The following is a 17,018-nucleotide window of genomic DNA, read 5'->3' as shown; positions in this document are numbered from 1 at the left end:
TCAGAAAGATCCATACCTCGTAAGAACAGCCATACTGGGTCAGACAAATGGTCCATCTAGCCCAGTATCCTGTCTTCTGACAGCAGCCAATGCCAGGTGCTTCAGAGGGAATCAACAGAACAGATAATCATCAAGTGACCCACTCTTGTCCACTCCCAGCTTCTGGCAGTCAGAGGCTGGGGACACCCAAAGCACAGGGTTGCATCCCTGACCATGTCGGCTAATAGCCATTGATGGACCTATCCTCCATAAACTTATCTAATTCTTTTCTGAATCCCGTTATAATTTTGGCCTTCACAATATCCCCTGGCAATAAATTCCACTTGTCAACTGTGCTGTGTGAAGAAATACTTCCTTTTGTTTGTTTTAAACCTGTTGCCTATTAATTTCATTGGGTGGCCCCTGGGTCTTGTGTTATGTGAATTAGTAAATAACACTTCCTTACTCACTTTCTCCACAACACTCCCGTGATCCTTGGCACACAGTGGAAGCATGCCCACTTGTACTGGCTGATAGGGCTATGAACTGTAGAGATTACAGAAATTCCTGCAGAAGTGTGGTTTTAAATGAAATTCTATGTAGCCAATTTACATGAGGGAGACTGGGTCATAGGGTTCAGAACATTCACTTGTCAAACTTCCTGAATCACTTTGCTAAATAAATGTAACACTTAGAGCCACGGGGAAGCCTTAATCAGCAAGGAATTGTTGTTTCCCAGCTCATCCTGAGACAGGGACTGTCCTCCCTCCTCTCTCCCAACTAAAAAGTAAAAAAAAGTTAAAACTAAAAAGAAAGCAAAAGCAGAGCCAGCACCAAATCAACAACACATTTTAGAAGCTTCCTTCTTAAGATCTGCCTTGTTGTATCTAACATTCACACAGTGCGTTATGTGAACAAAATATCCCTGAAACAAAGTTTTCCCTTTAAGAGTTTTTAAACTATTGAGGGAAGTGCCAATTTTAAACAGAGCTTACCAGTTATTAGCTTAAAGTGACCTCCGGGTACTTCCACTGTCTCGCCCATGCTTATGGTCATATCTCGGAGCCCTCTCATTGTTTGGATACTAGGAATCTAGGAATTTGCAATGTCAGAAGGGACCATTGTGATAATCTAGTCTGACGTCCTGTGTAACACAGGCCATAGAACTTCCCCAAAATAATTCCTAGAGCATATCTTTTAAAGAAACATTCAATCTTGATTTAGAACTTGTTAGTGATGGAGCATTCTCCATAACTCTTGGTAAATTATTCCAGTGGTTAATTACCCTCACTGTTGAAAATTTATACCTTATTTGCCATCTGAATTTGTCTAGCTTTAACTTCCAATCATTTTGTTATTGTAATACTCATCTGTTCTTACAAAGAGAAAACCCATGAAGCAGAGATGCGTGTTCCAGAAGGCTCAACATAAATTATCACAGCAGCATTAAAAGATAGTATTAAACTCTTTAGAAGCTTATGCAATTGAAATTTATTTTAACAAATTGATATTTAGAGTCTTTTACTTTCCTGTGCCTTTCAAACTTGTTTTTTTATTTGGATACAAGCAGTTAAACTGAAAACCTGAATTCCAATGGGGTAACAGGAGCTAAGAACCCTTTTATAATTCTCTAGATCTTAGTTACACTCTTCCTTGAAAGTAAGCAGAGCAATTTACTTCCGTCACTTTCCATATTCAGACAGTGCAAACTTCAGCATCCTTCCCTCCGAAGCATGTTCTTCACGCCTCACAGTTTTGCATGCACACTGTCTCCACAAAATGGTCAGATGTGCCAAAGCAGAATGTGCAGAGAACAGGGGAAGCAGATCTAACATCCCCCTCATGTGAATGCTTCCAGCTGCTAGGAGACTGATGAATTAATGTTACAGATAAATATTAATGCTATGGAGAGAGAATGCCTATGTATTAATAACAACACGAGGAATACATTCGTGCTTTGGTGAGGAGCTTAGAGTGTAAAGAACTATTATCTATAAATGCTAAATATTATATTAAGAAGGCTAATTAGCCAGTAGTCCATTTCAAGGGCCCATGCATTCTGGGCCCTAAACATCACATCAACTCTTGCCTCTTTTTCCACTTTCTATATTCAGTTGTGTCCAGATTCCCTTCCCTTTTTTTAAACTTGTATTTCAATCCCTCCACAAGCATGGTGAAGAAGTAGGATGTATAATTATACTCCCTCACCCTAAGTAGGAAATTATTTGGTACCACGGTCCCCTTCCAACCCTTCAAGAAGCCAATTTCTATTCAAGAATCAAAGGAAACAGACTCCTTCATAGGCAAGAGGATTTGTGGTTTATCTGCCATAACTAAGCGGCTTGTGGCTGAGGAGGCCATCTAATCAGCTGATGACTAGGGGCAAAGTATCAGAGTGGTAGCCGTGTTAGCCTGTATCAGCAAAAAGAACAAGGAGTACTTGTGGCACCTTAGAGACTAACAAATTTATTTGAGCATAAGCTTTCATGGGCTAAAGCCCACTCCATCAGATGCATGTAGTAGAAAATACAGTAGGAAGATATATATATACATACAGAGAACATGAAAAAATGGGGGTTGCCATACCAACTCTAACGAGATTAATCAATTAAGGTGGGCTATTATCAGCAGGAGAAAAAACCCTTTTGTAGTGATAATCAGGATGGCCCATTTCAAACAGTTGACAAGAAGGTGTGAGTACCACTAGGGAGAAAATTAGCATGGGGAAATAGTTTTTAGTTTGTGTAATGACTCATCCGCTCCCAGTCTTTATTCAAGCCTAATTTAATGGTGTCCAGTTTGTAAATTAATTCCAGTTCTGCAGTTTCTCGTTGGAGTCTGTTTTTGAAGTTTTTTTGTTGAATAATTGCGACTTTTAGGTCTGTAATTGAGTGTCCAGGAAGGTTGAAGTGTTCTCTGACTGGTTTTTGAATGTTATAATTCTTGACGTCCGATTTGTGTCCATTTATTCTTTTGCATAGAGACTGTACAATTTGGCCAATGTACATGGCAGAGGGGCATTGCTGGCATATATCACATTGGTAGATGTGCAGGTGAGCGAGCCTCTGATAGTCTGGCTGATGTGATTAGGTCCTATGATGGTGTCCCCTGAATAGATATGTGGACAGAGTTGGCAAAGGGCTTTGTTGCAAGGATAGGTTCTGGGTTAGTGTTTTTGTTGTGTGGTTGCTGGTGAGTACTTGCTTCAGGTTGGGGGGCTGTCTGTAAGCAAGGACTGGCCTGCCTCTCAAGGTCTGTGAGAGTGAGGGATCATCTTTCAGGATAGGTTGCAGATCCTTGATGATGCGCTGGAGAGGTTTTAGTTGGGGGCTGAAGGTGACCGCTCGTGGTGTTCTGTTACTTTCTTTGTTGGGCCTGTCCTTTAGTAGGTGACTTCTGGGTACTCTTCTGGCTCTGTCAATCTGTTTCTTCACTTCAGCAGGTGGGTATTGTAGTTGTAAGAATGCTTGATAGAGATCTTGTAGGTGTTTGTCTCTGTCTGAGGGGTTGGAGCAAATGCGGTTGTACCGCAGAGCTTGGCTGTAGACAATGGATCGTGTGGTGTGGTCTGGATGAAAGCTGGAGGCATGTAGGTAAGTATAGCAGTCAGTAGGTTTCTGGTATAGGGTGGTGTTTATGTGACCATCGCTTATTAGCGCTGTAGTGTCCAGTAAGTGGATCTCTTGTGTGGACTGGTCCAGGCTGAGGTGGATGATGGGATGGAAATTGTTGAAATCAAGGTGGAATGCCTCAAGGGCCTCTTTTCCATGGGTCCAGATGATGAAGATGTCATCAATGTAGCACAAGTAGAGTAGGGGCATTAGGGGACGAGAGCTGAGGAAGCGTTGTTCTAAGTCAGCCATAAAAATGTTGGCATACTGTGGGGCCATGAGGGTACCCATAGCAGTTCCGCTGACTTGAAGGTATACATTGTCCGCAAATGTGGAATAGTTGTGGGTGAGGACAAAGTCACAAAGTTCAGCCACCAGGTTTGCCGTGACATTATCGGGCATACTGTTCCTGACAGCTTGTAGTCCATCTTTGAGTGGAAAGTTGGTGTAGAGGGCTTCTACATCCATAGTGGCCAGGATGGTGTTTTCTGGAAGATCACCAGTGGATTATAGTTTCCTCAGGAAGTCAGTGGTGCCTTGAAGATAGCTATGAGTGCTGGTAGCGTAGGGCCTGAGGAGAGTCTACATAGCCAGACAATCCTGCTGTCAGGGTGCCAATGCCTGAGATGATGGGGCATCCAGGATTTCCAAGTTTATGGATCTTGGGTAGCAGATAGAATACCCCTGGTTGGAGTTCTAGGGGGTGTTTCTGCAGATTTGTTCTTGTGCTTTTTCAGGGAGTTTCTTCAGCAGATGGTGTAGTTTCTTTTGGTAACTCTCAGTGGGATCAGAGGGTAATGGCCTGTAGAATGAGGTGCCTAGCAGCCTCTTGTTCATATTACGACCTATTCATGATGATGACAGCACCTCCTTTGTCAACCTTTTTGATTATGATGTCAGAGTTGTTCCTGAGGCTGTGGATGTCATTGTGTTCTGCACGGCTGAGGTTATGGGGCAAGTGATGTTGCTTTTCCACAATTTCAGCCCATGCCCGTCGGCAGAAGCACTCTGCAGAAGTCCAGTCTGTTGTTTTGACCTTCAGGAGTCGTCCACGTAGAATCCTTCTTTTTGTAGTGTTGGTAGGAAGGTCTCTGTGGGTTAGTATGCTGTTCAGAGGTGTGTTGGAAATATTCCTTGAGTCGGAGATATCGAAAGTAGGATTCTAGGTCACCACAGAACTGTATCATGTTCATGGGGGTGGAGGGACAGAAGGAGAGGCCTTGAGATAGGACAGATTCTTCTGCTGGGCTAAGAATATAGCTGGATAGATTAACAATATTGCTGGGTGCGTTAAGGGAACCACTGTTGTGCCCCCTTGTGGCATGTAGTAGTTTAGATAGTTTAGTGTCCTTTTTCCTTTGTAGAGAAGCAAAGTGTGTGTTGTAAATGGCCTGTCTAGTTTTTGTAAAGTCCAGCCACAAGGAAGTTTGTGTGGAAGCTTGTTTTTTTATGAGAGTATCCAGTTTTGAGAGCTCATTCTTAATCTTTCCCTGTTTGCTGTAGAGGATGTTGATCAGGTGGTTCCACAGTTTCTTTGACAGTGTGTGGCAGCATAGTCTGTGTGGTATGTAGATTGTAGAAGGATTTTTTATCTTCAGTCCTTCTGGTATGATGTCCATCGGTAATCTCTCAATTAAACAAGTGTAAACTACCAGAGTGAAATCTAGATTCACACCAGTACACTTGGTCCTAGAAGTCTGAGCTGTATAATTATGAGACTAAATCCACTCAGGTCAGAATTCAGCCAAAGCATTCAAGGCAGCCATTTAATCAGTATCATAGTACTGTCCAGGATATGTAATTACATCATATCTGCCCTTTTGGGTTGCTGGGCACACTCAGCCTTCAGTCTCATGTCTCCGAATATACCTAGGAGATCCATTATGGCACTAGATCAAGAATAATACCACCGTTGTTTCTGTTTTTCCCCTGCTCTGTCCTGTCCTTCAAAAAACAAAAATCCCCCACAAAATAAAACCAAGTATGCCACACAGAGATAACTGTTTGTTGTTTCGAAGGATTTGTTCTTTGCTTCTGCCAAGCGTCTTCAGGCAAACAGTGTCCTGTAAGATGGTGGGGGTGGGGGGAGGAGAAGGAAAAGCTATTTCATAAGCTTAAATATTAAAGAAATAATTTAAAATAAAGATGCAAGCAACTGCTTGCTGAACTAGATTTCTTCAGCAGCATGGGGCCGAACTAAGAAGTTTAACGGTAGCACAGGGGACCTGGATTCATTCTTCTAGATCTGTGATAACGTGAAGAATTTACATAGTGAAAGGGCAGACAGATGAGATGCCAGCATTGTCTTGTGACCTGTTTGTTTGTCTGGGGCTGCACTGACGAAGGAGGCAACCAGCAAAATCCATGATGTAGAGATTGTCCAGAGATGTTTGTACCTGGATCTGAACTTTCTCATGGTTCAAGCATGTTTGGAAGAGGGTTATTCATCAAGGTCTATCTCTAGCACAAGCCTTCAGCCCATTAACAATCCATACTAGAGCCAAAAGACCACCTGTGCCACTTAAACAAGCAAATGAGCCAGCACACAAACAACTCCAGCTCTCCCTTTGACAGAATCTTGTTGTACTCTTGGCCTTGTGTGCAAATTGGTTGGAAAGAGGTGCTTTCCCACTCCCCTGAACTCCTGCACAAGGGAAAATTCTGTTTTACCTATGAAATTTCACTCTAGCACCATGTCAGACAGTTCACTGTGTGGTGTTCCTTGTCTCCATGACAACTAGAGGCAGAGTAAATCTTTTTTCTGAGCCTGGGTTTAGGATTGCCCCTCAGGAAGAGCTTTCCATAACAATAGCTTCCAAAACTTGAAAAGAAAAAAAAATACTAGTGACACAAAAGTTTAGAAGTGCTATTCAACTAAATTATCTGCAGCAGGGACTTGACATAAAGTATAAATGTTTCCTAGAAGAACACTTTCTTCCCCTTCAAACTATTTAAGTGAGAAATATCCAGAAAAAAGCCCTTCACATAATGCAGTCCTCCAAGGGAGGATCAGACTGACATTGAATCACAGAAATGTAGGACTGGAAGGGACTGGATAGGTCATCTAGTCTAGTCCCCTGCACTGAAGCAGGACTAAATATTATCTAGACCATACCTGACAGGTGTTTGTCTAACTGCTCTTAAAAACCTCCAGACACAGAAATTCCACAATGTCCCTACATAATTTGTTCCAATGCTTAACTATCCTTATACAGTTAGGAAGTTTTTTTCTAATGTCTAACCTAAATTGCTGCAAATTAAGCCCATTGTCCTCTCCTTATCCACTGATGACAATTTATCACCCTCCTCTTCATAACAACCTTTTATGTACTTGAAGACTGTTATGATGTCTCCTCTCAGTTTTCTCTTCTCAGAACTGGACACAGTACCCTAGCTGAGGCCTTATCAATGCTGAGTAGACTGGAAGAATTACTTCTTGTGTCTTGCTCACAACACTCCTGCTACTACATCGCAGAATTATGTTCACTTTTTTTGCAACATGTTAAACTGTTCACTCATATTTACTTTGTGATCCACTATAATCCCCAGATCATTTTCTGCAGTATTCCTTCCTAGACAGTGGAGGGTCCAAGAATGAAAACTCACCGATAAGTCAGAATTTCCTCTCTCAGTTCCCTCCATGTCATATAGGCTTCACGGTGGTATGTAGTTCATCTCTAGGGCCCTACCAAATTCATGATCCATTTTCGTAAATTTCATGGTCATATTTTAAAAATCTTGAATGTCATGATTTCAGATATTTAAATCTTAAATTTTACGGAGTTGTAACAGAGCATGAATATATATTGAAAAATGGCAAAATATAAACATGTAAAGCCCTTAAGTTAGAGTTCTCAAACTGGAGGTCACGACCCAACAGGGGGTTGAAAGCTACTGTGGGGGGTTCAGGGTATTCCACCCTTACTTCTGTGCTGCCTTCAGAACTGGGTAGCTGGAGTGCAGCACTTGCTGGAAGGGTGCTGAGCTCTGAAGGCAGCACTGCCACCAGGAGCGGCATAGCCTTCAAAGCTGGATTTCCGGCCAGCAGCTGCTGCTCTCTCGCCGCCCAGCTCTGACGGCAGCATAGACATAAGGGTGGCAATACTGTGACCCCTCTACAATAGACTTGAGGCCCTTTTTTTGGGTCGGGACCTCCAGTTTGAGAAACGCTGTATACTTGTATATACTTTTACCCTATAGTATAAAAAAGTATAGTATAGGGTAAAAGTACACAAAAGACCAGATTTCATAGGGGAGACCAGATTTCATTGTCCGAGATTCTAACTGTATCTAATTTAGATCTAAGAACCAAAACCTGAAGTTTAATGAAAAGGTGACAATCATTGTGGCCTGTTCCCTCACAACCATCTTTAAGCTTAGTGGCTGAGGGGGGGGAAAGGCATAAAGGAGGCCTTTTAGACCTTTTTTGAGATAAGGGGACCATAACCTCTGCTTTTGAATGTCTTTTCCTTACCCTTTTTTAGTTTTCCAACTGAAGTTGGATGTAGAGAGGTTAAATCAACAGGTTTCCAACCAGGCTTGTGATGAACTCAAAGTCTAGCTGATCTAAAAACCGTAAGCACCCATGAAATTAAACCCTTATTCATGCTTAATGCTGGAAGTTTGGCTGAGGAGTTGAGGTATCCTGCTCAAAGCCCCAGCTTTAGTTATTTCTCCTTCTCTTTAGAGGATCTAGAAGGGAGACTTTCATAAGAGGTTTTAAGACTTTCTGCTGCTCTTTTAAGTGCACACTGTAACCAATATCATTCACCAGTCCCTGGGCCAAACCCCTGAGACTGCTAATTGAGAGAGGTCCTATGAGGAGAACAGTGTATTTCCAGGTAGATTGAAAGGACAGTCTGCAGACTTGTAACCTGCATTATTTCCCTGAAAATAATAGTAGCTACTTAATCACTTCACCATCGCTGCCTGTTGCTGGGTGTGGATTGAGTGGAGCCAACTGCGCAGAACGAGGACTGAGCCAGAACCACTGAGGACAAATGAGACACTGCTACCAAAAAGGTCACAGGAGCCCATACCTTTCATGGCAGTTGAGGCTTTGCACCTGAAACAGTTTGTGGGAAAAGGGGATGTTTTGTGGCCTTCTCAACCACCTCAGCATAGCTCATATATATGTGCTAGGTGGGACAAGGAATTTCTTTTTCCTGGTTACTATGGGAGGGGACCTTGCTTTCCCGCTTCCCCTGAGATTCAGAAGGCTCCAGTGAAACTTTTCTGCTTACTCTGCCAGCTATGCGAATGGCATCCCATGCTTAGGGGAGAGGCAGGGGGCTTTAAGGAAAAGGAAAAAAAATCACCTTACCCTACTTTCATGCCACTGATTCTGGCTCGGGCTCAGTGAAGGGAGTTTCCATGCAGTCTGCTCACCCATCCCAAGGGGTGGACCTTAGCCCCTCACTACCTGGAAACAGAATTCCTGGGGCTTGCTGTCTGTCACTTCTCAGAGAGTGCGACATTCACCCTCCTCACTGAGCCAGAAGAATTTTTTGTTTTAAGTTTAGCGGTTTTGAGGAGGAAAACCCCAAAGCCCATGAAGAAACAGACATTTAATTAAAAATCGTTCAAAGATCCTCTGAAATTTCAGCTTCAAAGGAAGCCCTGGACTGGAGTCTGCCATGTATGCCACTGGAGGCAGATAATTCTGGGAGTGCTTCCTGAATGGCAATCCTAAACTCAGGTTTAGAACAAAGATCTGTTATTTCTCCCATTGCCATGGAGACCCCGAATACCCCACTGTTTTGTGGCCTCCATGTCCAACATGGAGGAGACGGAGAATTAAATACTAACCTCCCTCAGCTCTGAATAAAGAGAGACAGCTGACATGTCAACACTAATTCTTTAAATGGTTTAATCTAGTCTAAATATTATTTCACGCACTTGTTTATAAGGAGTTTAGACATGACTCACTCACTCTTTGTATTGGGTTATTCTGGCTACTTGCATTACAAAATAAAAGTAATACTTTAAAAAAAAATCAGCCGTAATGGTTATAACAAAATAAGCTAGCAAACACCATTTTTCCAGGAGTGCAAAAATGATGTGTGATAAGTTTTGATGATCAACATTAGGCCATCTCCGTCAACAGTAAAGTAGCTTCCCATCCCCACTTCCCCGTCCACTCCTTTAAGTTGTACCTGCCTACGTTCACAAGACATTACTGGCAAAAAAGCTTCTTGCAGTCAGTAAAAGACTACATTCCAGCAACTACAAACCATTATTACCCCAGCTATCCAGTCACTGCTAGGATACCACCATTTACTATTGGCATAGAGCCTTGGCCTTTTCAGTTAGGGTGTACTATTGGTTTGGGAAGGAAGCATAATCAGATACTCAGGGGAAATGTTCAGAAGGAACATGGAAGAGGGAATAAGTGCCCCTTTCCGTAATATAGAGGGTCAGAAAGGATAAAGAGAGCTGCACTTCCAGGGTTTAAAGTAAACCTTGAAATCATGGTAGGTGGAAGGGAGAAGTGATGCACTGGCAGTGACATTTCATTCATAGTCACCTCACCACAGTTATGTAATTAATAAATCAAAATATGTATCTGTGAAAATGATACATTCTCAGATTATAAGACAAGACTTCCTTCCAGAGTTATATGGGCACAGGAATGTGAAGAAAAAGATGTAGGAACCCTAATCACCCTCCCTGTACATAAAAACATAAAGATGGCCATACTGGCTCAGACTAAATGGTCCACATAGTCCAGAACCTGTCTTCTGACAGCGCCAGAGGCTTCAGAGGAAATGAACAGAACAGCAATTATTGAGTGATCCATCCTGTCATCCAGTCCCAGCTTCTGTACACACTCATGGCTAGTTATCCAAGGGTGTAACAAGGTAAGGTTACACCCTTCCATGCTACTAAGCTTCCACAGCAAGTAACAATGCTGTATATAGACATAAACCATATTTAAAATTAATCATGCTATATGACCTGGTTACAAGCTTAAAAGACATAGTGCAGATGAACCCAAAAGGCTGGATACAAAAAGATAACTGGGTATATAAAGAGATGAGAGACTATGGTGTGACTGAGACATCAAATTAGTAAATGATAAGTTTGGCATGTGGCAAGGAAGCAACTGCTGCCCCCAAGTACAATAGGTACTTTTCTGATAAGTGGCTCAGCCATGCACCGGGGAGAGGAGGGGTGAGAGGGGATTTTCATCCTTTGCAACTAGGAGACGACTCCTGTTAGGACTCAATTGAAAATGCACTCTCCCCTTGAATTATATAGGCTTTGGATAAGGGTTTTCACCTACATATCTCAAAAAAAGAGAGATTGTGCTCTCATTTCACACATCTCATGTGCAAAGCCTCCAAGCTTTTCTTCAGTTGCCAAAAATAAATGGTAGAAAGTGATGACAAAATGTCCATTCTTTCAAGAGAAGGAAGCAGTTTTTGAACAGAGTGTCTTGTTGCTGAAATAGTTATGTATTGTATGATAATCGTGTTAAGAAAAATATTTCTAGCTCCGGCACTGGTTGTTCATTGTGTGAATTTCTCATCCTAGATTTTAAGTAGATATAAGTAACTTGTCACCTCAAAAATTGAATTTGAGTGGACTGACAAAAGCCTGGTAAGTGCAGGTTGGCAACATATAAAAACTTTCCACACAGCTCTGCCAATGGACCTCAGTCTTGACCTGCAATATCCCCTATTATTCAAGCCCTGTGACACCACAGAGCACTGCCAATTCACCTCACTGTTGATATATAGCATCTGTAATTTTATGCACAGGCACATTGTCAAGATAGAACACCAGATTCTTATCTCCCTTACAGAAGTGCAGATCAGGAGTTATACCATTTATGTCCATGAGTTATACGACTGTAATACTCATTTAAGGAAGTCAGCCCTTAATACCATGTCTCACCTTAGGGATTACTGGAAGCCAAGTTTATTTTGTGAAAGAACAGATCCCAACATACTATATGGAGATTGTAATACAGTATGAGAATGAAAATAATAAGAAATATTGTGTTCCATTTAGCACAAGCTGTAACAGAATCTATATTACCATTATTCAGTGCACCATTCACAAAGACAGCTGCAGACCCATGTGTCAAAAACATTGTGTTACAGGCAAGAAACAGGTCTATCCCTTTCTCTCCTTTTTTGTGGTTACTTCAGGAGACTCACTCCTACCTCTCATCTGGCTGAAGGTGGTGATGAATTTGCTGGTCACAGACTTGAGTTCATTATTGGCCAGAGTTATGAGATGTATCCCTTCGGTGACATTCCTCATGACTTTGTAAATGCCAATAGGGAACATCATCAACTTGCAGTCAGCCAAATCTGTAGTGAAACAAAGAAAAAAGGACACAAACATGCAGAGCAGGATAGTGTGCACAGAATGCTTCAAGTTACTACCATGTTCATACATTTTATTCTATCCATAAGAATTAGAGAACAGCATAAGAAGAGACAAATTGTCACACTCCTAACGTTACTGGTGCAGTATCAGTTTGCGTTTAACAGAGGACATTCCTTACTGAGAGGAGCTCAAGACTGTGCAAGAGGATTATTACAGCCTAAAGTTTACCTAGAGATATGAGAATATATTAGTTTTTGCTTTGTGGATGCAATTTCTCCACCTCATCGACTTTTTCACAGCAAGGACAGTGACATTTCGTCTGAGGGCTTTTTCCTCACCCAAAACTCTAGCTTGTGCTCCTGCGGCAATGACTCCCATGGGATATTACAGTGATTAAAATTGCTGGGATGCAAGAACCCCCAACCATTCCCCCTCCTACCCATGAAATGCCCCTCAGTTCCTGAATAGAGCCTCCTCCAAGGGTTGGCACAGAGCTAGCCCTCTGGCTCCTGTAGATAGATGGCTTCCTGAACCAAGGTATTGCACCAGGGGAATATGCGGCTGCTTTGTGGCTCCATGGCACCAGCACAAAGGGACTTCAGGGGAGCCATGACGTAGGCCAGAGTGGTGAGATGGAACAGGTACCTGGGAGATACATGCAGCACACGCACAAGCTGTACAATAAGCTTCTGGTACAAAGTACTTGTGGCTGGCCTGAAAGCTCTGCAGCCTATAATGCGCCATTTAACAACTTACATGTGGTCAGGCAGACAGGAGCAAGGGGAGTGGCTGCTGCTGAGAGATAGGAGCCCAGTCCCCTTACATGTAGGGGCAAGATTCACTGGCACAGGGAGCTGCCAGCAAGGATGCCTGCACCACAGGAGGAGAGGGCATTCACCCCTGGGCAAGGAAGATTATTTTTTACCCAGGATGTCTATAGGAATCCTGTTAGTAGAGGCTGCAATGGGTATATAATGAATTAGAGATTCCTCAGCCATCCTGCCCTTACTCCTCCCTGACCAACACCACACACTTTTGGGCTTGTACTGGCTGCCTGCAGGAGGAGGCAGTGTTGCTGCTCCACAGTACAGCTGTAGCCTCCCATTGGTACCATCCATTTAAACTGGCAGAAACGTAAACTAGAAGCGATGATTTATATTTCTGCTGTTAAAACGGATCTGGCTAGCCACTGGTCTTTGCTATCAGTCAGTTTGTTGTTTTGGATTGTGCCTCACCGACAGTGGAACATGCCCCTCCTGCTACTCTTAGCAAGGATCAATAATTTCCCTTGGCCTTTTGGTGAATGTCAAGTATATCATCTGTTGCTCTTCTATCTCTCTGGGGGAAATGAGGGGAAAGATGGATTACACCTCCCTAATGTATTGTGGTGAGAGCCCTAGAACACCTATAAAAATATATCAAGTATCTCAGAACTTCCTTGAGCAAAAAGCACTTCATGTGATTTTGCCTCCTGAGAAGTGATTAGAGGGCCTTAGTGGAATAGAGAGTTGGTTTCCTTTTTAGGAGAGTATGGGGAATTGTTCTGTGATGCTATCAAACTGCCCACTTCAGAAGGCAAGTAATCAATATCTGCCTTTCCAGTATGTTGCTGTTCATTGAATTTCTCTCCTTAGCTCCCTCAAGCCCCTACTCACATCTATCTCCACTCTAAATTTGCATTACAGACAAATACAGTACTCTACTATTGTACACAGGCATGTTTAGCAGAACAAAGCATAGTATGCAAGAAGCACTGCTGGTTTTGATAAACTTGAATTCTTATAATCACTTTGAGGTTAATCCCAAGTGAAAAACAATCTGCCTCAGTTTACAGTGTAAACACACAGTGATTAATGACCTGACTAAGTCCCCATTCATCACATACTCCATGTTGTCTCTACAATCGTAATCCCACACTTCAAATTCATGTTGATTTTTAAATATGCAGATAAACACTTATCCATCTTTTTGTCTTTGTCTCTATCCCTCCCACCTTACCAATGCTAAGGAAAATGTGTAAGTATCAGAAGATGGGAAATCCTTTGTTCTAGAAGCTCTCCTCTTCCTCATGGTGTCCTTAGCCTCTGTTTGCCAGAAGCTGGGAATGAACGACAGGGGATGAATCACTTGATGATTACCTGTTCTGTTCATTCCCTCTGAGGTACCTGGCATTGGCCACTGTCAGAAGACAGGTTACTGGGCTAGATGGACCTTTGGTCTGACCCAGTAGGGCCATTCTTATGTTCAAAATGATGGGCCTTTAATTGTGCCAGAAGGCTTTACATAAGCCAGATTCAAAGGGCATTTCTATTCTGAAACAGGAACTATGTGTAAGTAGCCCCTGTTTAATGCAACAGGCCCATTCCCCATACAGATTCAGAATCACCTTTGCTGACTTTAGTGACATCACTGTATGGCTTTTCCTGCAGAGCCATCACAGATAGGAAACCGTGAGCTCATGCTTCATGGACACAATTGAGAACCAGATTCCAACTGCAGGGCTACCTGTGGAACTCAATTGCATTCCAGTTGCTTTACTGGGTAAGTAAAGATGTAAGAGGCTGGCACAGGTGCAACTGAGCACAGGCTTTCACCTGCAGAGTCTTCATCACTGATGATACATGAGCTAGAGCGGGGCTTTTCACAACGAATTTTTTGGTGGCCTCAGAGTGTGGCCACCAACTTTTGCTGGTGGCCACTATGTCAGTTTTTCCTAAAATACTTAATTAATTTTAGAAAAACAAATAAATATACACAGGTCCAAATCATAGCAATTTATTTATGTAGGGGTTCTTTTGCAGACTCAGTAATAAAAATAATGTACCATGGTCTCTATTCTTTACTGGACCTAAACAGAATAGAAACACAAATAAGATGCTTTGCATGTTCTTGGCTTTTTTGTTGTTATTTCTTCTGCTTTTTTGGTTGCATTTTTATTTTTAGACTTGCTAGCTAGTAAGTCTGCTTCTGTGAAAAGTGATATTTGTATGTTAGTATCACTTTTCACAGCAGCAGACTTGTTAGCTAGCTGGGAGGCAGTGAAAAGTGATACTAACAAACATACAAACATCACTTTTCACAGAAGCAGACTTACTCAGCCCTGTCAAGCCGGGGGACAAATTAAGCCTTGTATGGGGAGGTGGGTAGGGAGGCAGCAGGGGCCAGGGATGATGGGATGGATGGGTGAGGGCCTGGGGGGCGGACAGCAGGGACCAGGAGTGGTGTGGCGAGACCTGAGCCCTGCAGCCGGGAGACGGAGCCAGCCGCTGCGCAGCCAAAATCCAGAGCCCAAAGCACCGTGGTCAGAGCCCATGGCTGGAGCCTGCCACCTATCACCCCAAGGCTGAAGCTGGAAGCCTGAGCCCCACTGCCCCCTGGAGAAACTTAACGGCAAAACACAAAATTTCCAGTAAGTTCTTGCAATGTTTTTGGGACAAATTTTTGCTTCAGAAAAATGGAGGAAGTTCAGCAATTTTAGAATTCATTCTGACCAAGAGAATGGTAGCAAATCTGAAGATGAAAGGCAATTTGGATGAAAGTGATTAAGAAATTATAGATTTTATGATTCTAAGAAAAGGAAAGAGTGAGAGCAGCTGAATAAGGACAATGGACTTAAAAAAAGAAGACTTGAACAAACTCAGAGAAATGACAGGTAAGCTCCCCATGGGAAGAAAATCTGAGGGATAAAGGAATTCAGGAGAGCTAGCTATTTCTCAAAAGGGACAATATTAAAAGCACAATTTCAAACTACCTTGAAGCAAAGGAAACACAGGAAGGACAGTAAGAGGCCAATATGGTTCCATCAGGAGTTCTTTAATGACCTGAAAATCAAATAGTAATCCTGCCAAAAGTGGAACATGGACAAATTGCTAAGGTGGAGTAAAAAAGAATAACACATGCATGTAGGGACAAAATCAGAATGGCAAAGGCACAAAATGAGTTACACTTAGCAAGGGACACAAAAGACAACAAGAAGTTCTTTAAATACATTAGGAGCGAGAGACAGACAAAGAAAAGTGCAGGTCCTCTACGTCACTGTGGAAGGAGAACTAAAATATGACGACGGTGCTTAATTCCTATTTTGCTTCAGATTTCACTAAAAAAGTTAATGGCAACCAGATACTCAATGCACTTAATATTAATAACAAGGAGTAACAATATTACAAGCCAAAAGGGAAAGAACAGGTAAAAGAATATTACGCTAAGTTAAATGTATTGTATTCAAGTCAGCAGGGCCTGATGAAATTCATCCTAAGGTACTTAAGGAACTAGCTGAAGCAATCTCAAAACCATTAGCAATTACCTTTGAGAACTCCTGGAGGGCAGGCAAGGTCCCAGAGGTGTGGAGAATGGCAAACATAGGGCAAGTCTACACTAGAAACATACTGTGGTAGTACATGCACACACTACCCTCCTTCTGTTGGTGGTGTTTGTCCTCACCAGGGGCCCTTCCACCGACTTAAGATGGGCAGTGTGGGGGGAAGGGGGCTGAGAGCCCAGGCTCTCGGCTCCCCACCAGGAGCCGGCTGCCCCCCTGGTCCGGGCTCTTGGCTTCCCACTACCCACCACGGGGAGCCTGGGATAAGTAAACACAGTGTCTACACAGGCACTGCATCACCCTAATTATACTGACATAAGGCCTACGCCTCTTTTGGAGGTGCAGTTATGCCACTGTAGTAGGGCACTTACATCGGTCGGAGCAAGGCTGTAGTGTGTACACTGACATAATTAGGTCGATGCAAGTTGCCTTACGTTGACCAAGCCATAGTAACTATCTTTAAGAAGTTTCAGAGTAACAGCCGTGTTAGTCTGTATTCGCAAAAAGAAAAGGAGTATTTGTGGCACCTTAGAGACTAAACAAAGAGGACCCAGGGAATTATAGACCAGTTAGCCTAACTTCGATACCTCAAAAGATGCTGGGACAAATTATTAAACAATTAATTTGTAAGAACCTAGAGGATAATACAGTTATAAGGAAGAGAGAGCATAGATTTGTCAAGAACAAATCATGCCAAACCAACCTAATTTCCTTCTTTGACAGAGTTGCTGACCTAATGGATGGGGGGAAGCAGTAGATGTGATAGATCT

At 42.6% G+C, this 17,018-nt stretch overlaps 1 protein-coding gene across 1 annotated transcript in view; it reads right to left on the bottom strand.

Moving 5' to 3' along the window:
- The window catches only part of LRRC20 (leucine rich repeat containing 20), a 102,487-nt gene that overhangs the window by 68,996 nt on the left and 16,473 nt on the right, over positions 1–17,018 (bottom strand). Inside the window, exon 3 of the mRNA XM_077822849.1 lies at positions 11,762–11,911. Within this exon, the coding sequence (XP_077678975.1) occupies positions 11,762–11,911 (150 nt within the window). The remainder of the gene's footprint in view (positions 1–11,761; positions 11,912–17,018) is intronic.

This window comes from Eretmochelys imbricata, chromosome 7, assembly GCF_965152235.1.
Source record: "Eretmochelys imbricata isolate rEreImb1 chromosome 7, rEreImb1.hap1, whole genome shotgun sequence".
Classification (NCBI taxonomy): domain Eukaryota; kingdom Metazoa; phylum Chordata; order Testudines; family Cheloniidae; genus Eretmochelys; species Eretmochelys imbricata.
Note: the sequence above shows the minus strand (reverse complement) of the source record. Positions and strands in the feature narration are given on the sequence as shown.